At 34.2% G+C, this 26,324-nt stretch overlaps 1 protein-coding gene across 2 annotated transcripts in view; it reads right to left on the bottom strand.

Annotated features, from left to right (window-relative positions):
- Positions 1-26,324, bottom strand: part of MIA2 (MIA SH3 domain ER export factor 2) — a 63,055-nt gene that overhangs the window by 7,835 nt on the left and 28,896 nt on the right. For both annotated transcript variants that reach the window (XM_058162303.1, XM_058162305.1), the window contains 17 exons: positions 24,316-24,337; positions 24,119-24,207; positions 22,156-22,227; positions 21,354-21,464; positions 19,924-19,995; positions 15,720-15,824; positions 15,211-15,333; positions 14,364-14,487; positions 13,774-13,820; positions 13,031-13,121; positions 11,543-11,681; positions 10,177-10,278; positions 9,259-9,319; positions 8,671-8,706; positions 6,018-6,085; positions 4,155-4,237; positions 3,683-3,811 (listed from right to left, as the gene is read on the bottom strand). In XM_058162303.1, coding sequence (XP_058018286.1) covers positions 3,683-3,811; positions 4,155-4,237; positions 6,018-6,085; positions 8,671-8,706; positions 9,259-9,319; positions 10,177-10,278; positions 11,543-11,681; positions 13,031-13,121; positions 13,774-13,820; positions 14,364-14,487; positions 15,211-15,333; positions 15,720-15,824; positions 19,924-19,995; positions 21,354-21,464; positions 22,156-22,227; positions 24,119-24,207; positions 24,316-24,337 — 1,474 coding nt within the window. The remainder of the gene's footprint in view (positions 1-3,682; positions 3,812-4,154; positions 4,238-6,017; positions 6,086-8,670; positions 8,707-9,258; positions 9,320-10,176; positions 10,279-11,542; positions 11,682-13,030; positions 13,122-13,773; positions 13,821-14,363; positions 14,488-15,210; positions 15,334-15,719; positions 15,825-19,923; positions 19,996-21,353; positions 21,465-22,155; positions 22,228-24,118; positions 24,208-24,315; positions 24,338-26,324) is intronic.

Here is a 26,324-nt window from a genome sequence, read left to right as displayed (position 1 = left end):
CACCTAGAAACAAACTTCAGCTCTTAATCAGTGGATTTGCCTGTTACAAAGAGACACAGCAGCTCTGGCTGCCTTTTATATCCTGTGGGGTGTGGCTCCATGACTCAGCACTTCCTAGACCTGCCCCACCCTTGCTTCTGTTGTTCCCTCCTCTCCTGCCTACGAAACCAAGCCTGACTGCCATCAGCTGGGTCTGCAGGCGTGGCCTGTGGGCGGAAGAGTCAGGGGATGGAGGCCTCGTTATCTCTTCCACCTGGCCTGTTTCTGGCTCCTGGAGCTGAGCCAGGCAAGCCGGTGCTCCCAAGGCAAGTCCTGACGGCCCTTCCCCCTCACTGTCCAAGTCACTTTCGGGCAGCAGGCCCGGCTCGGGGGGCGCAGACACAACAATACTGAAGATGAAGAGGAATTTCACATTTCAACATATCACAACAACCCAAAGTATCCCACAACAACCAAATCAACCAAATCAACCAAAGAATGGCTTCACCAGAAGAAGATCAAAGTTTTGGAATGGCCCCGTCAGAGCCCAAGCCTGAGTCCAATTGAAAATCTGTAGGGTGGCCTGAAGAGGGTTGTGAATAGGAGATGCCCTTGCAATCTGACAAACTTGGGAGTGCTTTTGCAAGGCATAGTGGGCAAAGATTCCAAAGACAAGGGGTGCCAATGCTGATATGCTCCCACCCCAAAAGACTGAATGCTGTCATAAAATCAAAAGATGCTTCAACAAAGTATTAGTTTAAGGGTGTGCAAACTTATGCAACCACGTTATTGTACACTTCAATTAATTGTACAGTTTATATGTTAAAGGTAGAAAAATTCTGAACTAATTTATCTGAGTCTGATATTTTTTTTACTGTGTTTCCCCGAAAATAAGACTGGGTCTTATATTAATTTTTGCTCCGAAAGACGCCTTAGGGCTTATTTTCTGGTCAAGTCTTATTTTTTGGGAAATACCGTACTAAATGCACCCATCTGGCTGACAATCTTAACTGGGGCTTATTTTGGGGGTAGAGCCTACATTACGAGCATCCTGAAAAATCATGCTAGGACTTATTTTCTGGTTGGGTCTTATTTTTGGGGAATCAGAGTACATCTCAAAAACCTGGCAATTTAACGGGTGTGTAAACTCACAAGACGATTCTTTCGCTGGGAACTTTGCAAAAAAGATAAGGGGGGGCATGAATATGATTGGAATGTGTGGGAAGCTGTGAGGGAGAAAAGGAATTTACGTGAGTTATTTGCAGATTGAGAAAATTTCGCAAGCCCAAGGTCAGACACTGAAGACTTTCGAAAGGTGCAGTCTGTTTCCCCAAAATAAAATGCTTAACCTGGATTGGTGGACAGTGGACGTTGGGTGGCCCAAGTAAGGAAAAGGAAGTTCTACTATGCTGGGTTTCACCTCAACACCTTAGAACTGGTTTTGCTGCGTCTGTGCCTATATGGATCTGTCAGTAAAGTTTTACTCCCAGGAGTTTCTTTTGCTGTACATCCCAATGGACAGTTGACACTTTCTATATCCACTGCAAACACCCACTGGCCCAATCTAGAGCAGTAAAACCTCTGAAATTAGAAAATTCACATATGTTTTGGGCATTAAATTTTAAAGAACTCATCATATAATTTTTAAAAAGGGCATGTGTTTCCACTTCCACGCATATTCTAATCAGGATTGGGCCAGTGAACATGTTAAAAAAAACCAGAGTGATGTACCGTACATTTTATATATTGTGTACTTTAACTGTAAGGCAGTCTGTAAATGGCTCTAACAAACCTCTTCTTTTAGTATTACTTGGTTTCAATATTATTACGGAAATGTTATATTCCTGTATCTTTTCTATTATATAATGTTACTTCAGCTTTAAGAAGTGAAGATTTTCTTTGCCCTTGTTTTACTCATGGTCATCATGGATTTTAGAAAAGGACAAAATCATATTTTATATTTTACTTTACTTTTTTACTTCATATTTTCTTCCTTCTTTTACTTTACTTTTTCCGCCTTCCTTTTCCTGTTACTGTAATACATCCTCCTCATGATCTTTTCCTCATCACAGAAGAGATTCAGACTTTCAAACAGAGATCAAGTAAGACTGCCTTTTAATTTCTTTCATCAATAGTGACCAGGTCTTTGAGATTGCCTAAATAAGTCCCTTCAGTTTTCTTGGCAAGGTTTTTCAGAAGTGGTTTGCTTTTGCCTCCTTAGGGCTAGAGAAAAAATGACTCGCCCAAGGTCACCCAGCAACCTTTTTGTGTCTAAATTGGGACTAGAACACACTTTCTAGCCTGATGCCTTAAACACTACAACAAGATGGCTCTCAGATAAAAACTTTTATCTGACCACAAACATGCATTGTTGAAAGTCTGTCTGTTTATATCCCTTAAGACTTTTGTTAACTGCCTAGAACTCTAAAAATACTGTGAATCTTTGAATGTTCTTAGTTGCTGTTAAACACTCAAACTTTTCGTCACTAAAGTTCACCAGGGTGTTTTTTTCTGCCACTGCTTCTACAATTGCCTATGTTTATATTGTTCTATTGACCTTAAGCTTATATATGAACAGGATATAAAAACTTGTATTAACATGGGGTAGAAGAGTGCAAGTATGATAAAGCGAGGAGTATTATTGTGTTTTGTCCTGTCTGCAAAAGTTGCAAATTTCCTTAGTATTCTCTTTGTCTTAGATATGCAATTGTTCAGTCATGTCAGGATGCTGCTTAGAAAACCACCATCACCCTGAAACAAAATCCACATTATATTAAGATTCCTCTTGTAAAGCAAAGGAAGGAAGGAAGTCTTTTCATCAACCCAATCACTATGTATTTTGACACAAACATTGCTCAATTCTGTCTCTAACCCAACCTCCTCCAAGAAACCCATCACATCTTTTAAAGAGGTTAAAAGAGTTTTTCTTATTTTAGAAGAATTAGAAATAAAGCACTTTGAACAGGTAGGAAAAAGAAACCGAAACCATATTCAACCTTATTCAACCTTTTCATTTTTAATTAATTGTAGTTCAAAAGCAGGTAAACAGTTTGAGTATCTTATTCTGATTCTCAAACCATGGCATGGTGTTGATCTCTTACTTACTTCATTATATGGTACTTGTTCATTCCAGACTGTCTTATACCAGAAGTTTTGGAAAAAAGTATAATAGTTATAAAGTCATCTTTAGGCCACAATCAACCATCTAAGATGGAAAAGCCCATACAGTATTTTATTGTAACATAAGGATAATATGACCTGCTTTTCCTTTCATCTCACTTATTTTAGTTTTAAAAACTACCATTTGGTTGTTTTTATTAATCTAATGAATAAGCAGTATTGGTTTAGGACTTTTAAAAAGTAAATTGATTTCAAAACTAATCTTTATGCAAATGGCTTCACAGGTACTAGTAGATCAAAGATTTACAAAAAGTTTCAGTCAGGAACAAGTGTAAAAAAATCCTTTCATTAAACAGGAGCCTTCTTTCTGCAGGTTTTCCATAAAAATATGTAATACATAAAGTTGGATATATGGAATTACTGCTCTCAGCTCCATGCTAGAGACCATTTATAGAGATAATACAAATTTAGCTGAAAAGGGTTTTTTAAAGTTGATTTTAAAGAACTATTACCAAGAAAGGAGGGATAGACTAAGAGGAGAGAGAATCCAGAATCATTAAGTTTTCAAATTTAAGAAGTGTACCTCTTCCTCCTCCACCTGGAAGCACAGGTGAAAGTCTTAAGGGACCCTCCAATAGGGTTGGGGGGGAAAGAAAAGCTCTTGTTTCAGATGAAGGTCTGCCCATTGGTGAGGGTCCATATGGGGACTGCTCTGGAACAGTTAAAACAAAATACTAAAATTCACAAAGTTAATGTTAATGGGTGTATAGAACAACAATTATTTATCAGCTCAGATTTGAAGTTTAAATTGGATCATAATAAAGTCAATAGATTGACTTTTCTTATTAGCCCTGCAATTACACAGCTTAGTTTTTGCTAATCATTTAAGGAAGTATGCAGGTTTGATTTAAGAATCACTGGGGGAGAAATTAGGTATTGTAATTCAATGAAATGCAAATGTTAATTATACTTGAATTGGTAGTTTGGTACATTTATTCAAAAATTAAGGAATTTAATTCTTTAAAGTACACTGGAAATTAAATAAAATGCCATACCTCTGCCAAATGCTGTGGCTGTATCATCATAAGCATAAGGATCTTTTTTCAAAAGGTTGTGTTTAAATTCTATTTCTGTCAAACTAAAGAAAAGAACAAAAGCTATCATCTTCCATATGAAGGCTTCGACCATTTAGTTTTTCTACCGCAAAGGAAAAATCAGTTCCTCAGATAGGTCACAGGCGTTGGCTGATTCAATGATTTATACATACATATGATTTGGATGGCTTCCCAACTTGCAAAATGATTTTGAAAAGCTAATTTAGGATTAAAAACTAAACAAAATAAACATAAAACATAATATAAAAACAGCACAAACAGAAGCACTCAACATATCCAAAATCTCAAATCCATTTTCCAGCAGGCTCATTCACTGGAAGGGTGGAGGAACAAAAGGGAAAATACATTTTTAAAGTCTGACAGAAGACCAGAGCCTTCCAAATGTCATAGAACATGCTGTTCTGAAAGGTAGGAAAACATGACAGAGCAAGTACCATTAAATAACACTGTTCTATGAAGTGATCTTAAGTATGCCCATGAACTGTATCCAGAAGCCTACAGAAAGCCAATTTAGCTCATGTAGTAGTGTTGTTATGTGGTCATGGTCCTGGCTACACAACAGTACATTACTGATTAATTCTGGTTTCGGGATGGTCCGCAATTTGCAAAAATCCAAGTGTAATCTGATCAAAGCATGAGTGAACTGTGAGCAGGGCTTCCTGTTTAAGAATCAAGTGCAGCTGGCATACAGTAGAATTTGTGGAAAGACCCACTGCATCTACTCCCACTAATTCAAGACGACCACCAAAATGCACAGCAGTTTTTTCTCGAGGAGTGCAACTCCGTACAGAACTAAAACTGGTTAGTTTTCAGAAAGGGAGAGGGTCCTAAATCTCACAATCATTCTGAGTTGCTTAGGTTTAGCCAAAACCTGTGCTTTCCCATTCACACCACTTCATCCTCCAGACACGAGGTACAAAACTTGACAGCATCACTTGGCTAGCCCTGAATACAGATACAAAGCTTTATATTATCAGCATATTGATGATACTTAACTCTGTCCCAATTGATGACCTCATTCAGTGGCTTTATGTAAGTGTCAAATAGTGGTGGAGAGAGAAAAATAAGTACCACTGCAAAGCAGGGACTTAGGCCTATACGCCTCCCCTATCAATGTCAAGTGAACATCATGGCCCTTTTATCAAATCTGAAACTGTCTAGGAAGATACCATGATTGATAAAATCAAGCCACTAAGAGATCATCCAGGGCCAGGAAAGATGCGTCACCACCACTACAGTATCTACAGCATCTCTCTAAAAATGGAAGGTTGAAGACTGGGTGATTATCTAGAACTGTTAGATCCAGGCATGATTTCTTTAAGAAGTGATGGACTATCCCAGAATCACCCCCTTGTTCAAAAACACATTCATAACCACCTGGATCTAACCATGTATTGACTTTTTGGGAGGTCTTCCTTTTGTTAATCAGGACTGAACACAAGGCTTTCAGGATTTATTTATAAATAAGAGTTGAGATACGGAGGAAAAGATCATTTGTTGTTTTAAGAGAAGTTGATAAATTTTGAAAATTATTTATACTTGTGATGAAGAAAGAAGTAATTTCTTTAAATACTATAATTTTTTTCTTTACTGTACTGTTATTTTTTTTCTTTTCTATTTTTTTCTTTCTGCACTTTCTATTCTTTTCTTTTATGTTTATTTCAATTGTTAGCCTTTAATTGTAATGTTTAATAAAATTACTGTTATAAAAAGGATAATGCTAGGGAGTAAACAATAACCCAACAATAACTTATGTTTAGAGCTAATGCTAAAACTTCTACACATGAACATCTTTATACTTACTTTTGTCTTCTGTGTAGATTTTCCTTTCTCATGTCATTCAGTTGTCTTTCAGCTGCCCGGGCTGTCAACTTCAAATATATAGCAAATATCAGAATTTTGTCTAAATAAATAAACGTGCTGTAATTTTTGAAAGTTCAACAAATATTTTGAAAATCAAGTATATAATAATTTTACTTAAATCTAGAATAATTACCTTTAAGTCTATGTATTACTTTAAATAACAATCAGATTAAGCATGCAAATCCAATGTGTTTAGGTTAACTGTAAACCAGAAAAGTCCAAATTCTAAAGCTTTATAGGTATCAGTGCACTCTAAAGGCCTAAATACTTTTAGCATTAGGTATGAATCAAATAGTTTGTTGCTTCTTCATTGTTACTTTCTTTTAAGAATTTCTCCATTCATCTTCATGGAACTCCTGCATTAAGTAAGGCAACTGGTATGCACATATATTATCATGGGTACTTATCTTTGGATATTATTATTTTTATAAGAAAGGCAATGCCAAAGAATGTTCAAACTATCGCACCATTGCACTCATTTCACATGCTAGTAAGGTTATGCTTAAAATCCTACAAGCTAGGCTCCAGCAGTATGTGGATCGAGAACTACCAGAAGTACAGGCAGGATTTCGTAGAGGCAGAGGAACTAGAGATCAAATTGCCAACATACGCTGGATCGTGGAGAAAGCTAGGGAGTTCCAGAAAAACATCTACTTCTGCTTCATTGACTATGCTAAAGCCTTTGATTGTGTGGATCACAACAAATTGTGGCAAGTTCTTAAAGAGATGGGAGTACCAGACCATCTTATTTGTCTCTTGAGAAACCTGTATGCGGGTCAAGAAGCCACAGTGAGAACTGGACACGGAACCACTGATTGGTTCAAAATTGGGAAAGGAGTCCGGCAAGGCTGTATACTATCACCCTGCCTATTTAACTTATATGCAGAACACACCATGAGAAAGGTGGGGCTAGATGAATCAAAAATTGGAATTAAGATTGCTGGAAGAAATATTAACAACCTCAGATATGCAGATACCACTCTAATGGCAGAAAGCGAAGAGGAACTAAAGAGTCTCTTGATGCGGGTGAAGGACGAGAGTGCAAAAGTTGGCTTGAAACTCAACATTAAGAAAACTAAAATCATGGCATCCGTCCCTCTCAATTCCTGGCAGATAGATGGTGAAGAAATGGAGGTAGTGACAGATTTTATTTTCCTGGGCTCCAAGATGACCGCAGATGGGGACTGCAGCCAAGAAATTAAAAGACGCTTGCTCCTGGGGAGGAAAGCTATGGCAAATCTAGACAGCGTATTAAAAAGCAGAGATATCACCCTGCCAACAAAAGTGCGTATAGTCAAAGCTATGGTTTTCCCAGTTGCAATGTATGGCTGTGAAGGTTGGACCATAAGAAAGGTTGAGCGCCAAAGAATTGAGGCCTTTGAACTCTGGTGCTGGAGAAGACTCCTGCGAGTCCCTTGGACTGCAAGGTGAACAAACAAGTCAGTCCTAGAGGAGATCAACCCTGACTGCTCTTTCGAAGGCCAGATCCTGAAGATGAAACTCAAATACTTTGGCCACCTAATGAGAAAGAAGGACTCACTGGAGAGGAGCCTAATGCTGGGAAAGATTGAAGGCAAAAGAAGAAGGGGACGAGAGAGAACGAGGTGGCTGGACGGAGTCACTGAAGCAGTAGGCATGAGTTTAAATGGACTCCAGAGGATGGTAGAGGACAGGAAGGCCTGGAGGAATGTTGTCCATGGGGTTGCAATGGGTCGGACACGACTTCGCAACTAACAACAACAAAAATTTTATATGTCTGGATCAGTGCAACAATCTTCATATTATTGTACTAACTCCATCCTGGGCACTACTAAATAACAGTTTGGCACCTATATATACATTTGGTTTTGGAAATAATTCCTTCATCTGTTACAGTAGTAAAGACAATTCGCTTAAAGAATCTTTTTTAACAAATAGGGACTATTGGTATTTAAAGAAAATAGATTTGAAAGTCATAATTCAGCGAAGAATGTACGTAGCATCCAGAAACAGAAAATGATTTTAAGATTGCACTTTTGATTTATCTTTTTTTAAAAATCTGGGAAGATATGTATTCAACTGTATGGGTAGCAGTTCTACACTGAAAACTTTTGAAAGCTTTGATGAGTACTCTATTTTTTACTCTATCTTTAGAGCTTTCCTTCTGATGTGCTATAGGAAATATGGTTAAGCCTTTTTTTTTTCTAAAAGTACAGCCAAGCATTAAGAAAAAGTGAAAAAAATATTATCTATCTTGGTGAGGTAGATTGGCAGTTTGTAAATCTGATAAATAAAATAAAATTTAACATAAAATGTAAAGAAACAGGGCCATTTTGAAACATCTATAGCAGTGGTGGGTTGCTACCGGTTTGCTGCGGATCGGGAGAACCGGTAGCGGTGGCACCGGGAGGCTCCGTCCACCCGCACCCATGAGTGAACCAGTAGCGGCTGAAATTGAAACCCACTACTGATCTATAGCCACAAAGAACAATCATATGTCTTTAAGAAAAAAAATCTAACAGATGAACATGTATGTAACCTTTGTTATTGAAAACACCCTACACCAATGCTGTAATTTTTTTCAAATGGACAGTAAAACAGTGCTTTAACTTACCCAATTATCATGAGCTTTTTTCTCATGTGAGTTAATCTATTAAAACAAAACTATACATTAATTTAGAAGTAAAATCAAACTGAATGACATTTTATATGTTCTTTTTAACAGAAATCAAATATGGAACACAATATTTTAAGTATTTTATAGAATAGAATACAAGCGGTAAAGCTACAATAAGTTGTTACTTCAACAAAACTCTGCCGCTAAACCAAAAACAATTAAAACCACACTTCTGTGTATATTTACCAGACAACAAATTTTACTGAAAGGATTCAATAAAAGTCATGTCAATTTGCTTTCATGTACATTTGAAATTCAGCCTTAGTTTCTCTGTTGTAGTTACATAATACCTTTAGTTAAACAAAAAGTTACATTGTGAAGTTTTAAATATGATTAAGTGGATATAAGCTCCTGAATGAAAGGAAGGATATGAATAAAAGAAAATCCCAATTGAAATAATTCAGAACAGCACTGAAAAGTAATTTCAAACAACATTTTTCTCCTCAAAGACGCCAATGAACTTAAGTCATGTTATATGAGGTAAAAAAAAACTTTTAGAAACTTTTCAATTAAGAAAATACATACTTGTTTCTCATAAGAACAAACAGTTCTTTCCAGTTCTTCTTCAAGATCTTTTACCCGATACCTATAAAATATTTACAAGGAGAAACTGTTATTATTGTTGCAAAATTTTATTAAATAATTTAGACGTAAGTAAATTGGTTTTATTTTTAAAAAACTAGATGAATTGGCAAGACAATTGAAAAAGGAGACCAATCAGATATCTCTAACTACCAAACATATCAGAACCTCCCTTTTGCAATTTCCTTGCTTGCAAAAACTCAGTTGTTCCTAAAAGTGACAGGACTTGTTGTGAATGGAACTATTTTTAACTGAAGTTTCTTTGAATGACGTGCTCCTATTTATGATCAAGTGAAAAGAATAAACTTTAGCAGAATTATCTCCTCTGCTGAAAATAAATAAGCATGCTAGTATTTGTGATTTTAAAAAGGTATAATAAATAATTTGTCTAACTGATTCTTAGTAATCATCAGTTATCTAAATCCTTTGTCCTCTTCCAGAGAGATTCTGAATGAAATCTAACAGGATGAAGGGAACTTTTATGACCCAACAGGGTTTTTCTGGCTCTTTTCTGATTGCAGTCTCTTGCATCTTTCCCAGCTGTGCCTTAGGATTCCATGGTCCTCCAGACTAGTTGGGAATGTACCATAAATAACTACAACATGCATAACCTGCAGACAACATGCACAACATGGAGATGGGAGTTCTCTTTGCAAGAGTAGGCCTCCCTTTCAATTTGCAAGGGCATCTTTGAAAGCAAATATAGGTGTTTAATGTTATGTCATAGATCTGTGGGCCTCTGACATAAACACTACTAAAAATATCTCAAGTACAATACTAGATTGGTGCTCTTCCAATTAATCTCTATTTCTTTTTCAAAAATTTGGAATTGTTTAATATAATAATACTTGGTGAAATTACCGATAAGTATTCAGTTCCTCAGCAGCATGATTAATTTTCTCATCGACTTTGGAAAGTTTTTCTTCTTTCTGTAAACGTTCTTTTTCTTCTACAGTTAATTTTCTTTTAAAAAGTAAATATTACATTAGTCATAACTATTTTTTTTTCGTTTTCACAAAAGCCACTTTCACAAAAATTATTTTCAAGAACTTGCAAGGTAATTCTGTTGTGTTTTGCAATTCTAATAATAGATGACTATTTCTAATAATATAATAGATGATTATTTCTAATAATAGATGACTATTTACTAAATAAAGTAAAGATAACTATTTACTAAATCTGCACTACTAGTAATCTTCTCATTGTTCCCATCACCAATCTCTTTCCACTTATGACTGTATGACTGTAACTTTGTTGCTGGTAATCCTTATGATTTATATTGATATTGATTGTTCCTGATTGCTTATTTGTACCCTATGCTTATCATTAAGTATTGTATCATTAAGTGTTAAATTGTACCCTATGACCATCATCTGTGTTGTAAATGTTGTACCTTGATGAAGGTATCTTTTCTTTTATGTACACTGAGAGCATATGCACCAAGACAAATTCCTTGTGTGTCCAATCACACCTGGCCAATAAAAATTCTATTCTATTCTATTCTATTCTATTCTATTCTATTCTATTCTATTCTATTCTATTCTATTCTATAAAAACTGCAAAACACTTGTGCTTACTATAGAATTTACTCTATAAAAATGTGAAATTTCCAAATAAAAATATAGAATTGAGCAGTGAAAGAACTTGGATAGTCTCTTTAAATGATGCATGATTTTACTCTGAAAAGTTTTAATGCAGAACCTTGTTGCATGCGGTGTGTTTATGTGTACAAACAAAACTCTCACTATTTGGTGTCACTATGTTCTTTAAGTGGTTGGCAAAATCAGACACAAAAAATATTCAATTTCTGTATCTAAGCTCTTTATCTATTCAGGCTACACAGTGAAATTACATTCAGGTAAGCTTTTTGAAAAAATTCAAAAGCAAAATTCAGTTCTTTGTATGACACTGATTGATCATACTGGTCTCAAAATAAGTATTTGGTATTCTAAAATGATTTCCAATAAACCAAAAAACATAGTAAATAAATGTTGTAAAAATACTTCCTTTAAGGTAACCTGTAGGATTTAGAGTAACTGAATAACTCTTGTAGATTTAATATCAGTCTATTCAATATTGGCACAAGAAAGTAAACTAGTAAAATAATTTGAGAAATTTAGGTTATAGATTGTGCTACAAATTAAAAACATTCAATTACAGAGAAATAACATTCCGTAACAAATTAATGAGTGATTTATTAACCAATGAATCCACTGCCAAGTAATACCTGTGAAGATTCATTTCATTTTCTTGGTACAGTTCTGTCATGACTTGAAGCTTTTGCTGAAGCTTTTGAATTTCATTTTGAACCTCTATATTTTCTGATTGCAAAATGACATGTTCCTTTTGTAGTCTTTCAATCCGTTCTGTCATAAAGAAATAAGTACAAATATTGGAACTATAACACTGTAACTCAGAAATTTAATGTGCTCGTTCTGAAAACAAATGGTTTAGTTTGATCAGGAATATTTCATTCTGCTTTATTGTTATTCCACAATATGGTACACATTGCTATAGCTTTTTAAAGAAACTGTCCTGAATATTAGTATTAATATAATGATATTAATATTAGTAGCTGAAAAATAACTTGTACTACTACAAAAATGCAAAAAAAATTTTTACTTCCACATGTATCTGAGGATTGAGTTTTACTGTTGGCTTACATAGGGACACATCAGTTTAAAACAGGAAAGAGCTGTTATTCAGTGACATATTAATGTTCAAATAATTGAAATGGGCCAAAATAGCTGATGTGTGGAATTGATCAGTCATAGAAAATGTCTGATGGAAGAGCTATTGCTATTAACAGTATACCACCAATTATTAAATCTAAGCCTTCATATTCTTTTTCCAACAAAGACAATGAATGCTGCTTCAATGTATTCAATAAAAACACAGCACATAATGCTCTTTAGAGTGTTATTAGTGAGAAGAGCTTTATCTATTAAGATGATTTAGATGAAAGTTCAGGTCATACTATAGGTCCTAGCTCTAAAGCATTCACTACTAGCCACTGTTCATCAGTCTGTAAAGGCAAAAGCCATTAGAATATTTTTTTTCCTGCTCTAGTTCAAATTCTATCTGTAAGAAGATTCAACTACTGTTTATTGATTTTAAGAGAACAAACAGAAAAAAATCTATTTTTTCTGCCTTAATGTGTTAGTCCATCTTTTATTAGCTTCAGTGTTTACAGATTCATTCCTATAAAAAAATAAAATAATATTCTTGATTTCAGTTTTATCAATTCTGACGTTACCATTAAGATTTTGGGCGTGACAAAAGAAAAAGGAAAAAGGAAAGAAAAACCAGACAACTTGGAAAAAACTTCACTAACTTTCGAGCAGATGACAACTGTTTTCTAAATAATTAGTGCAGAATACCATTAAAAAAATCATTAAAATTTAGATTCTTATGAGAACTGAGAAATTGTTTAAAATATCTTACCTCAGGGAATAACTCTCATTTAAAAGATACCTAATTATCTAAATAAAACTGCTATTATAAAAAGCTAAATCCAACATGTCCAGTCATAGAAAGGGACTTAATTTTCATCTGCAATTTACTCAGTGTGTGCATAAGCAGATTTAGCGAAGGAAATAACTAAGAATTGAATTATTTTTTTCTAAAGTATCACTTTCAAAAACCTTAATTTTAAAAATAGCATATTCAGCTTAATTCATTTGAAAATCTATGAAAAAAATTGTGATTACTGTACCTGCAAGTTCCTCTTTTGCTTTCTTTTCATCACCTAACTTTGAATATATTTGATTCCTTTCTGTTTCCACAGATTTTAAATGAGCATTTAGCTATACAATGAAGAAAGATAAACTAGGTAAGATCATTACTGCTAGAAAAGAAAACATTTGTACCTCTAGAACAAATATATTAATTCCAGCTTATTTTCTGTCTGTACTGTAATTTACAAGTGCAGGGAACATTCTCAAATGAAATGTGATCAATGTATAGTTTTGTTTCTAAATATACTATTTAAAAATTAGCCTGAATCCAGAGCTGTATTCATGTGATGTTCTTTCTGAAGGAGAATGGAGGGCAATGTTGACAAGTATAGCTCCTCCCAAAGGTTCTTGAAAAGATGGGTCTTAGAGTTGGGAACTTCTAATGTAATAGGTAACCTAGAGTTGTAGTGCACTTCCTAACTGTAATGGAAATTCCCAAGTCTTAAGAACATCTTTTCAAGAACCTTGAATAAGGGAAAAAAATTTCTTAGCTCTTCTCCTAACTGGAGATGTAACTGGTTATCAATTCCTTTAGCAAATAGCTTCTGTAATTCTGGGATCAATCCAAAAAGTTTAAGTGACTTCTTAAAATTGCTTAAATATTTATTTCATTAACATCCTGATATATAAAATATTTTCTCATGGTCCAAATAACTTTTTTTACATGCTAATCTTTACAGATTTTAAAATAATTAAAATCTTCACAATGTTATCAAATTACCTTCGCAGCATAAATTAGCTTCTTTACTGTTTCTTTTTCTGGAACATCTGGTTACAAAGAAATCGAGAGAAAAAGTAAAACTCAGAGAAATAATCTTGGATTTATGAAAATAACACTAGCACTACAAATATTCTTTTTGTCCTTTCCCTTAACATTTTAATGTGCCTTTAGACAGGAATGTAGGGATTAGCGATTTATTTATTAAGCTTCTGAGAAGCAACAGAATTTCTCATTTGGCTTTAACATTTAACATTAGTTCATCCTTAGAGGTAAATGTAGCTGACCCCCAGTGGATGCTGCAATTTCTGCTTAAGAAGTTGGGGTATAAGTGTAAGAAGACAGGACATCCATTTTACTGTCACTTTTTATCTTACTTCAAAGAATGATGTTGAGAAAAACTATTCTGATTTTAGCATCATGTAGCCCTAAGAAATCCAAAATATACTAATATAAAGCTTTTGGAGAAAAAAACATTTTGCCTTGAATGAAATAGGCTATTCTCTACAAACATGCGTTATAATTTATTTCTTTTTGAAGACAAAGTTTATAATGACAGTGGTTTTCTATCTGAAATCTGAAAATATTTTTACCCAAGTCCTGCTCGTTTTCTGTTTCATTCTTTATATCATTATTCTTGTGGTTGTCACCCACAGAATCATGCTCTCCTGTTGCACAGCTCCAGTCTTTCATCCTTAGCAAACAGTCTGTCAGTGACTAAGTAGTATTTTAGAATAAAGAGAGGGAGGGAGGGAGGAAGACAATGAATGAATCTTGGACTCTATTAAACAAATATCAAGGTAATAAGTTTCATGCTCAAAACTACACTTTTATGGGTACTGTGAATCTTCATTTGAGAACTTCTTCCAAGAGAGAGAAAAAAGTTTTTAGGCACGACTGTGGCAAGTCAGGACCCTGTTAACATTAGCAAAAATGAATTTATTTATTTTTTATTCGCATTTATATCCCGCCCTTCTCCGAAGACTCAGGGCGGCTTACACTATGTTAGCAATAGTCTTCATCCTATTTGTATATTTATATACAAAGTCAACTTACTGCCCCCCAACAATCTGGATCCTCATTTTACCTACCTTATAAAGGATGGAAGGCTGAGTCAACCTTGGGCCTGGTGGGACTAGAACCTGCAGTAATTGCAGGCAGCTGTGTTAATAACAGACTGCATTAGTCTGTTGAGCCACAAGCCACAAGAGGCCCCACAAGAGGCCCCTCCCATTTATATATTTCCATTCAATGGAGATTTTTAAAACAGAAGCCAAAGCATGAAAGCGTCACAAATCTGCAACTACCAGTGGTTTATTTGATTTCTGAAAGAGCCACTTGCATTTACCTTAAAATCTGTTGAATAAATTTTCTGAGAACAATCGCTATAATTTTCTTTGCTTGACCACTCAATACTAAAAAAATGAGAAATATGTGTACCTTCACTTGACTTTCTTTATTTTTAAGAGCTTCCTCTAGATTTGCTTGAGATGATTCATACATTTTTATCTGCTCATTTAGTTCATTAAATCGTTCATTCCATCCTTCAGCTTCTTGTAATAACTAGAGAGGGAAGTTTGAAAAATCATATATTATATCGAAGAAATGTGATATAAATCAAACAAAAAACAAAGTGAATTGTAAAAACTGAGTTAGGAGCTTGAAGACATAATTTCCACCCTCCACTCCCTTTTCTACATATGATCTTCTTTCCACTTTCAACTGGCCCAGTAATCACCAGATAGGTTATAAATGGCTTCACAAAGGACTTTTTTCATCAGTACTGAATAAATTTATCTGCTAAAAAGCAAAGTCTCAAAATTTAATTACTTATAAAAGCAGAAGCTTTGCAAAGCCTTCTTCCTTTGGATGAATTTCTTCTTTTTCTTACAATATTTAACAGTTTAAAGAATAAAAGTCTATGTATAGAGTCAGTGAAAAATACACACTTGTTTTTCACTTTCATGAAGATGTCTGTTTTCCTCTACTGAATCTTGCAGTGATGTCTTCAATCTCTCTCTGTTAATTTCATGTACTTTTAATGTGGTTTTGGCCTAAATGACATGGAGACACATAAAGATGCATGCATCAATTTATTTATTTATTTAACAGTGTTGCAGCACCTTCCTTAAATCAATAAGGACCTTATTTATACGTAGAATGCAATGTATCATATTGGCAGTGGTCTTGAAAAATCAACCACAGAAAATGCAATTCTTCTGACTCATAAACAGTCACTTGTCTGATTGTCTTTGACTGAATTTAAAACAGTACCTTCCACATGAATCCCCAGAAATACTGGGATAAAAATTGTAGAAAGATTCCAAAGTAGTGCTAATATAGCTCTAGCCTTCCTTACTGGAAGACCTATTAGGCTACGCTACTAAGAAATATACACAAATCTTTTATTCAAGCAAAGGAATATTATACAACACTGTATTTTCATGACACGGGATTAAGCAATGGGTTAAGTTCTGAAAAGGAGATAAGATGCTTTGGATAACAAAAGGACGATCTTGTAGAGATTCTCCCAAATATTTGGGCAGATCTTAATCCCTTGAGATTAACATGGAGGTCAAAAAAAGAAAATCAGAAGATGGACTTTGAACCCGCATATACTAGAAGAGAAGGAATATTTGCGGAAGATTAAAAAGGAATTAACTTTATTCCTCGATCTAATAAAAAACAACACACCTCTTTACAGAACCCATGGGGCACAATAAAAGCGTATACAAGAGGAATAACAATATCATATATGTCAAAGAGGAATAAAGAAAAATGGAAACAACAGGACATGCTAGTGAAAGAATTAGAGTAACTAGAAAAAAAATTCAAACTAGGCCAGGTGATATACAATTAAATGAAGAATTAACATTAGTGAAATCCAGATTAAACGTAATAGAACAAACACAACACGTTAAAAACATTAAATATGCAAAACAATATCAATTTGAAAACGCAAATAAACCGGGGAGTTGGTTGGCGTATAAATTAAAAAAAGAAAGGGAAAGTAGGATAATACATCAATTACAAGACGAGGCAGGAAATTTACAAAACAAAGAAGAAGAAATTAAAAGTATTGTATTAAAATACTTTAAGAACTTATACAACCAGGATGAAATTGAGATAGAAAGAATAAATGACTATTTAAAAGAGGAAAGTATGCCCACCTTGGAGTAAGAAAAGAGAATGTTACTAAATAGGGAGATAACAATGAGAGCTAAAAGAAGCATCCAAAGAGAAAAAAACAATAAGACCCCGGGACCAGATGGTTTACCAGGAGAATTTTATAAAAACATAGGGGAACTAGTAGAAACCATACTTTTAGAACTGTATAATAAGGTTTTATTGGAAACAAAAATGCCTATCTCATGGAGAGAAGCATATATCACAGTGATCATGAAAGAAGGTACTGAAGCAAATCAAATTCAAAATTACAGGCCAATTTCACTTTTGAATGCAGATTACAAGATCTTTATGGCTATAATAGCAAGAAGGATGAAAAAAATATTAAATGAGATTATTCACTGCGACCAAAATGGTTTCCTCCCATCAAGACAAATTAGACATAACACAAGAACAGTACTGAATATATTAGAGTATTACGAAGCACATCCAGAGAAACAAGTTGCGCTTGTTTTTCTGGATGCTCAAAAAGCATTCGATAACTTAAACTGGAAATACATGATTAGACAAATTAGAGAAATGAAATTCGGCAACAAATTTGAACAAATGATTGTTTGAATTTGAATTACTCTTCCCAAAAAACAAGTATAATAATAAACGGAGAAATCACAAGAACATTTGAAATGAAGGAGTTCGCCAAGGATGCCCATTGTCACCTCTGCTTTTCATTCTGACATTAGAGTCGCTATTGATGAAAATTAGAGCAAATCCAGAGATTAAAGGAACTAAAATCAGAAGGGAAGAATATAAATTAAAGGTGTTTGCAAACGATCTGGTATTCTTGGAGGACCCAAGGGAGACAAGACCCATCTTAATACGGGAGATAGAAAAATACGGGGACATATCGGGCCTTTAAATCAATAAGGCAAAAAAAAAAAGATAGTTAAAAATATAGCATCACAACAGGAAAAAGAATTAGAGAAAGAATTGAGACTAGAGAGTACGAGAAAAATCAAATATCTAGGAATTTTGCTGACAGCAAGATGTTCTTCAATTAAGGAAGACAATTATGTAAAATAAAAGTGGATTTGGAAAGATGGGGGGCATTACATTTCTCTATATTAGGTCGAATTGCAACTATTAAAATGAACATTTTACCGAAACTGCTATATTTTTTTCCAAACCATACCATAAAATTGGGTAAGAAATTTTTCACGGAGCTGAATCAAATTACAACAAAATTTAAATGAGCAGGGAAAAAAAGCAAGAATAAAACTATCAGATCTTCAGGATAGTAGAAGCAGAAGTGGCCTAGGGCTCCCGGACTGGCGATTTTATTATAAAGCAGCAATCTTAATTTGGGTTAACGAGTGGATAAATTTGAGAAACAAAAGATTATTTACACTAGAAGGACATGATTTTAAAAAAGGATGGCATGCCTTCTTATGGGACAGCGAGAATAAATCTCATTTATATTTTTTTCAACATAAAGTACGAGAAGCTCTAATGCAAACATGGCAAGAAATTAAGAAAAAACATTATATGAAAATTCCTAGCTGGGTCTTGACGATGGAAGCAATGATTCATCCCAATACCCTGGATATAAGCAAAATGGCCAAATACAATGAAATCCTAGATAGTCAGGGGAATTTAAAAAATAGGCAAGAACTGGAAGAACAGGGAATAAATATAGACTGGTGGCCTTACTTGCAATTAAAATCATGATATATTAAATATAAAGATGCATATGGAATTGAAATGCTGCCACAACAAATGGATAAAATATTGATTGGCCCGGAAGAAAAATTAATAACCAAAATTTACAACTATTTATTAGAATTTGATAGAGCCAAAGACATAGTAAAGGGAGCTATGATAGCTTGGGCAAAAAATGTTCAGCACAATATTGAATTAGGGGATTGGGAAACAATTTGGAATGGAAATTACAAATTAACCAGATCGGCAAAATATAAAGAGAATCAATATAAAATGTTTTACCATTGGTATTTGGCACCTTCTAGATTGGCAAAAATATACCCAAATTTAAATCCCAATTGTTGGAAATGCAGACAAAAGCAAAGTACCTTCTTTCATACATGGTGGTTATGCTCCAAAACAAAAAAAATATTGGATGAAAATACATAGTTGGATACAGGAAGTAACAGGCTTCCAGTTAGAATACACACCAGAATTATTTCTTCTAGGAATAATGAAAAGGAAATATGGAAAAAAAACCATGTATCATTGTACACATGGCAACTGCGGCAAGATTGGCCTTCACGCAATGTTGGAGAAGCTCAAATATACCCTCTGAAGATTTAATAATTTAAAAAGTATTGGATTGCACTGAAATGGATAAAATGACACTAGAATTGAAAGGATTGATGGACTCAGATTTTTACGTAATATGGAAGAAATGGTTCAATTGGATCAAAAATAGAAAAAAGGAGAAAAAAATAAAATGTAGACTTAGTAAAAATGTATAGAGTATGGGTGAATATTAGTGTGATGATATGTAAATGGTCACAGTCATGCACAAGAAGTGAATAAGAATTGTTTAATTGTAAAAACTCAATAAAACAATTTTTTTAAAAAGGATGATCTTGGTCAGATTTATCTGAAGTACTAGACAATATATCAGAACATAAACAAAGCATTCTTATTTCCCAAAAAAAATACCTTATTACTGTCAAAGCCAGAAAACTAAGGAGAGTTAATCTATTTATGAGAGTATTGAAACATTGAATCCAAGCAATGCCAGGAGGATAAAATAAGACATTTTTGGTGCATGTCAAGCTCAGCTTTCCTGTTTGATCTTTTACATTAAAAAAAACCCTCTAAAGTTAAATAGGAAATTAACAAGTTGTCAAATATCAACATCCAGAATCAGCTTTATTTCTAAGGATGCTACTGACTCCTCAATCAGCCACATCACTTTTTAGAGAGAAAAGAAAGAGCATTGTCAAGTACACTGTTTTGAAGCATGCCCACTTGCCCATACAAACATCAAGTTAAATACTGGCTTACCTCAGCTACTTGAAACTGGATAGATTTTGCTTCTTTTTCTAAAGATGCCTTTCTTTTCTGTATTTCAGCCATCTGCAAAAACATTAAACATTTTTTTACATAAAACTTTCTTCAATGTAATTAAAATTGCCAACTCAAAATGTCTGAGCACTGAATGTTTTAGTTTACCATTACATTTTTTTTTCATCTAGGTAATATTGTTCAAAATTATTTTCAATTTTTAGGATGCCATTACATTACATGAAAGAGTCAGTCACTGTCATGAAATCTTTTCACCTTTTCCTCTTTAATGTTTTAAATATTTTTAAAATATTTTTAATATTTTTAAAAAAGCCCCCCAACACTCTGACTTGATAAATAGTAACTCCTCCATTTTCCAAAAGAAATAAATAATTCATTCTAGTCATAGAGATAGCCAGATTTCAGTTTTTAATATCCTGTGATACTTAGTCCCGCCATTTATCCACTCTCTTTCTAACAAAGTATTTTGGAGCCAATTTTTTTTAAAATGTGCAAGACTGAACAAAGACCTTAGATTAATAGATACTTTTAAAAGTAAATATTCTAAAAATATTTTAACACTTTGATCAAGGGCCTATATTGCCGTCAAAATATTGCTTTAATTACAGAGTTTCCTCATAAGATTACCTAGTAGATACCTAGTTAGTGTAACTAACTAAGTAACTAACACAGAAAAAAAATGTTAGATTCTGAGACCATACTGAGTCTATCTAAACTATGAATACCACTAACATAAGAGAATCTAATTCCAACTAGCATTTATTTTTATAGAGTATCTTGAGTACAACATAGATAAATTCTGAGAAAAATATACACAGAATGAATCAATTAATCAAAAGCACTGTGTTGAAAATTAAAACATTCAAAATATTATATTGTTATTTCTTTTTTCTAATCTTCAACTACCAAGTATCAAGAAATAATATTTGACATATTCTCTCACAAGGATAAATAATTAAATAAAAAATGTTTAAGAAACTAAATTATTAGACGTTAAAAAATTAAAACAAAAGCAAAATGTGATGTCTTGTATATTATATAAATATATAACATTTATATATATATATAAATGTTATAATATTGAGGGCAAAAAAAGAAAGGGATGACAGAGAATGAGGTAGCTGGATGGAGTCCCTGAAGAAGTAGGTGTGAGCTTTAATGGACTCCAGAGGATGGTAGAAGACAGGAAAGCCTGGAGGAATTTAGTCCATGGGGTCACAATGGGTCGGACACGACTTCGCAACTAACAGCGAAATATTTTTTCTTCCAAATATATTTTACTTTTGTCAAAATAAGCAAAAATGAATCAACCATGAGATATCCATTTTTTAAAAAAATGAAAGAATAAGATATAGACAAATTATATTGTAATATTTTTTGCCTCAGTTTACTTTGTATGGAAGACTTACCAAATCATCCTGTTCTGATTGTTTAGATTTCTCTTCTTTCAATTCTTTTTCTAAGTGTTCTATTTCATTCTTGAGTGCTGAGTTTGAACCGTTCAGTTTTTCATACTCTATCTAAAATACCAAGTTTTAAAACATGCTGACATTCAGAAATACATGTAATCTAGAACACAATAATTATTAAAAACTTTTAGCTGTAATTAATCATCATAAATTAGGAGCAGCCCCATAAATAAAATATAACCATACAAATTTATCAAGCTGTATATATATGTCATAAAAGTGACAAATTCAAGACTATCTAATCAAATTCTCTAAGTTGACTCAAGAGTTATATACAAGCTTGCTTAATTTATAGCCTAATTTTATTTCAGGAACCTATAATAAATTAGACCTTTAATATTAGAGAATATTAATAATCCATTTCCTGAACACCTTACATTATGGCTTAAGCTCCCTTATTTATTTCAAAATGGCTCAAATCTTTTCCTCAATCTTATTTGCTAGAAATGCTATAATTTTCAACATTCTAGATTCTACCTTTACATGAGAAAAAGTTAACTTGATTATGCTGCTCAAGCAAGAGACGTTTAATAATGAGCATAGTATTTAGCAAATATTTGTGTAATAAACTATCTTTAACTGTACTATGTGGGATTGGAATTCCATTTACAACTACTTAGTTGTAAACTACTTAGTTGTAAGCACAAATAAATACTAAGGGACCTTTGAATAAACCTGCATAGTTATATTTGAACCAGAAACCAGAATACCCCACAAGTAGTTCTCTCTCTTCCAATTTTACCTTAATATTTGATGCAATGGTTGACTCCTGTAGAAAGCTGCCATCTTTCAGAGTGTTTTCTAACTCTGCATACTAGAACAAGAACATCATGTTAAATTTGAAACAAAGAAAGAACAGCAGCACTTCTCATTTTATTCCAATGGGTCAAAATAATTTGTTTTAATTCTTTTTAATGACAGACTGATCCAAAAGCAATCTGAGATTGCACAAATGAAAAATTATTTAACACAAAAACTAACAGTTTCTAATAAATTCTCAGAAAAACTGGTCTAAAACTGTTTATCATTTCAAGTTTAATTATTCTCAAGCCACTTATATGACATTGTACATATTGAATAACTTTATTAAAATTATAAGCCATAGTTTCCTTTCAAGAATAACATGTTAGGGATATATTGTAGTATGAAAACCAAATTTCAAATAAAAGATTTAACTATTTTTAGTTTCATCAGGAACACTGCTCCTTCCACATCATCCCTGAAGGCAAAATTGGTTTCATGTGCCTTTCTGATATAATATGTACAGAAAAATATTTGATTTAGTGAGTCAGAAATGCATCAGATTTCAGTTATTAAAATGGATACTATTATAGACAAGATACAATTAGAAATTATGATGACAAAATCCGAGTGAAAGTCCCTCTTAAACTCCTTATATTCCTTACCCTGTCAAATGCAGGACAAAATAATAAGAGACTTAACATTTTCTATTCATTAAGACCTAGATTCTGAAGGTCAGCAAAACTTGATTAATGTTAATTAATTCATTCCATTTGGCAGAATAATCACTCATGTGCTGTGAGAGAATTAAACACTCTTACACATTATATATTTGGCTACAAGCATATTGTTCTCCATTTCAGCATTTTTGTTACTGAAGAATACATCTACTAAAGTAGAGCATTCTTACTGCTCTCCTAGCTATCCTGGCTAATGAGGTTAAGTAAAAGAAAAAAGGGGGAAAGCATTAATTACTAGGAAAAGGAAAAGAAAAGAAAATGAAAAAGAAAGAAGATACTTCATTTCCTTAAGTCAAAAGTTAATCTCTATGGATATTTAGCATAGCTTTGCCATTGTTTAGAAATGGTTTGCTAATACAATGGAACCATAGAACTGACCTAAAGTAAATAAGTCAAATCATACTGATGCCCAAAAAGTTTGACAGTGAAACTATTCAGTATTGAGCATCAAATAAAAATATATTAATTAAATTTAATCTAAAAATACAATAATTGGGATAAATGTGACAACCATGAATTGAGAAGGTTAAAATTCTTGTTCTTTGTTAAAAGGGATGTTGAAATGTAGCGCATCTAGATTTAGCATTAATTGAAATTACTGAACAATGTTTCAGTAATCCTTTGCTAGGGATGGATGGTGTAAGTTCATCATTCTTCCCTATTTCAAGATTTCTTAAGGTATGACTTCCTGTGTTTAAGAAATCTTAACTCCCAATAAATACACATTGGAACTTAAACCATACTAACAAGGAAGAAGCCTCACTAAAATAAGCTGAAATAAGCCTTACTAGGGGAAAAAAGAGCATGTGGGAATATATGGACACCTTGTTATCCCATTCATGGAGATAGCAAATCTCTACTAAGTTGGACGTAAAAAAATTACTGCTCTGACTAGAGCAGGAGACCTTACACTGATGTTACCAAAAAGAGTGACAGATTATTTAGGGCTCGTTTTAAACTTTTCTCTGGGCTTGAGGAAATTTAAAAGAATGGGAACAAGCAAGCTATTCCGATTCTGATCCTTAAATCTCTCCACCACCAAATGGCCCAGGCCAAAACCATTCTGTTCTGTTTTCAGCTCAATCCTTATATTAGAAAAAAGGGCATAATTTACATCATCATATTTGGCCATTTTGCTAACAAGTTCTGATAGTGAAGCTCATAAATAGCCTATCTTTCCATACCTATTTGCTCACATTTGAACTGTGAAATAATTGAAATTACCTCTTTTTTGTGGAGACTGAGTTTTTCCATTAATTTACATCGCTCTTCAATTAGTTCAGCAATCTCACCGGCAAGCTTCTTCTCTCTTTCTAAAAAAAAAAAAAAAAAAAAAGAAGAGCTGAGTATTATAATCTTTAACAGAAAATAGCTCCCACACAATCTACCAGGCTTAACCCATAGAAAATAAATTAACTTACTTAAATAACGTCTACTGTTAACCTGCAAAAAAAGAAAAGAGCAAATATTGCAGTTTGTTCACAATATCACAGGAGATTAAAACTCGATTTTCAATTTAAGTTTTAGGATTAGTGTAGTATAAGAAAAAATAAAGTAGGTTTTTGGTGTTGTAGCAAGCATAACATGAACCTTACACTAATTAGATGAGAAATCTAAAATGGGTGGAATAATATGGTTTTTCCTAGAATGTGTTTTCTTCAATCATAAGACATTGGCTGAAACAAAACAAGATTAAAGCTAATAACATTCACCCAATTAGCTAAGATTTTTAACCTTAGTCTTAAGCATAGTGAATAGTACTGAAAGTAAATTCCTTAAGTTGGGGTTTCCAGGGTGACCCTGTGGGCCAGATCTAGCCTGTGGTGTTTGTGTCAGCAAAAACAGATCGCGAGGGCTATCAGCAGCACTCCTGAGTTCTGTTTTCGCTGAGAGAGGGTTGCAGGAGGCCGTTGCAGGCGAAAACAGAACTTGGAAGCCCATTTTTGCTGGCAGAGTGCTTGGGCCACCACAGATGCCCCCGACATGAGCGACACTGAGATAGCCACGCCCTCCCTGGCCACACATACCCTGCCCTCCCCAAGGTCAAACACAACCCTGATGCAGCCCTCAATGAAATTGAGTTTGACATCCCTGCCTTAAGTGAAGTTAGACTTATCAGAGAAGAAAACATATGGTTTTTCTCTTTTGCTCCCAAGTAGAATAGGAATGTGGCATTGTATTGTCTTGGATTGTGCCTGAGCAGCCTCTGCTCCCACGGTTCCACCACTCCTCATAGTATATGGAGGTTTTGAGGAAGTTAAAGTGGGATAAGAAGTGCCTAAAGTACTGCTGGCAAATGATGGGCACTGAAGATGATCACATAATTATTTCTTTGTTCCTATTGCATCTGCAGATAGTTGCCAGGGCCCCTATTCTGGGTGACAAGGTCCTTCCCTGAAGGGAACAATACTGGGACTTACTTGCAGGGTTCTGTGAGGTAATATGCTGTGTACTTAGAGGATAAAGTTGCTTGTATTCACTCTATGTTGAACTTTAAGGCAGTGCAAGTAGAGGCTACAAAAATGAAGTCTTGCAAGGGTATTTGAGGTGAGTTTGGTCCTGCTGCATTTGAGGAAGTGGACAGGGCTTTTGTGGCTGCTAGTTTGGCCACCTCTGTATTAGATCAGTGTCCCTTCTGATTGGTTAAGATGGCCTGGGAGGGGACAGGTGATTGAGTCTGGGTGGTGACTAATAACTCTTTGAAGGAGGGAACGGTTCCTTTGGCTCTTAAGGAGGTAGTGGTGTGTCCTCTCCTGAAAAGGCCATCACTTGATCCAAACAATCTAGATAACTTTTGTCTAGTGTCCAATCTCCTCTTTTGTGGGGAGGTGGTGGTTTTCATGGTTTCTTGCCAGGCCGTGAAGACTTGGTTATGTGCCCGGGCCTGATACTATATATATATTTATTTTGTATTGTCTAATTCAGAGTTCCCCAACCTTTCTGGCTTTGCAGACTGACAGGGAGGGGGAAGAGAAGGGATGGATCCACATGAGCGGTGGGCGTGTACACAGATCCATTTGCACAAGCAACAGGCATGCATGCACATACACGCGTTCACATGCTGCTTGCACAAATAGGGATATGCACACATGCATGTTTACCCCACCATTCCATGGCCCAGTTCCGAATAGCTCAAGGCCTGGTAGTGGGCCACAGCCCAGGGACTCCTGGCCTAATTGTCTTAATTTTTAAAATTGTTTTTATGTTTTATGAGATATTCTTGTTGAGGTCGGCGGTTATAGAAATCAAATAAATAAATCAAAACAAGTTGGTTTAAAATTACAAGCATTTTCCAAATGGAGGCAATTCTGAAATGTTGCAAAGTTTTCCCATAACTTATTAGTTGTATTATTTTATAAAACGTATAAGCAAAGAGTAAAGCACATTTTGTATGATGCTTTAGGTTACAATGTGATGTTTACCAAAATAT

This window comes from Ahaetulla prasina, chromosome 1 (assembly GCF_028640845.1).
Source record: "Ahaetulla prasina isolate Xishuangbanna chromosome 1, ASM2864084v1, whole genome shotgun sequence".
NCBI classification, from domain to species: Eukaryota; Metazoa; Chordata; class Lepidosauria; order Squamata; family Colubridae; genus Ahaetulla; species Ahaetulla prasina.
Note: the sequence above shows the minus strand (reverse complement) of the source record. Positions and strands in the feature narration are given on the sequence as shown.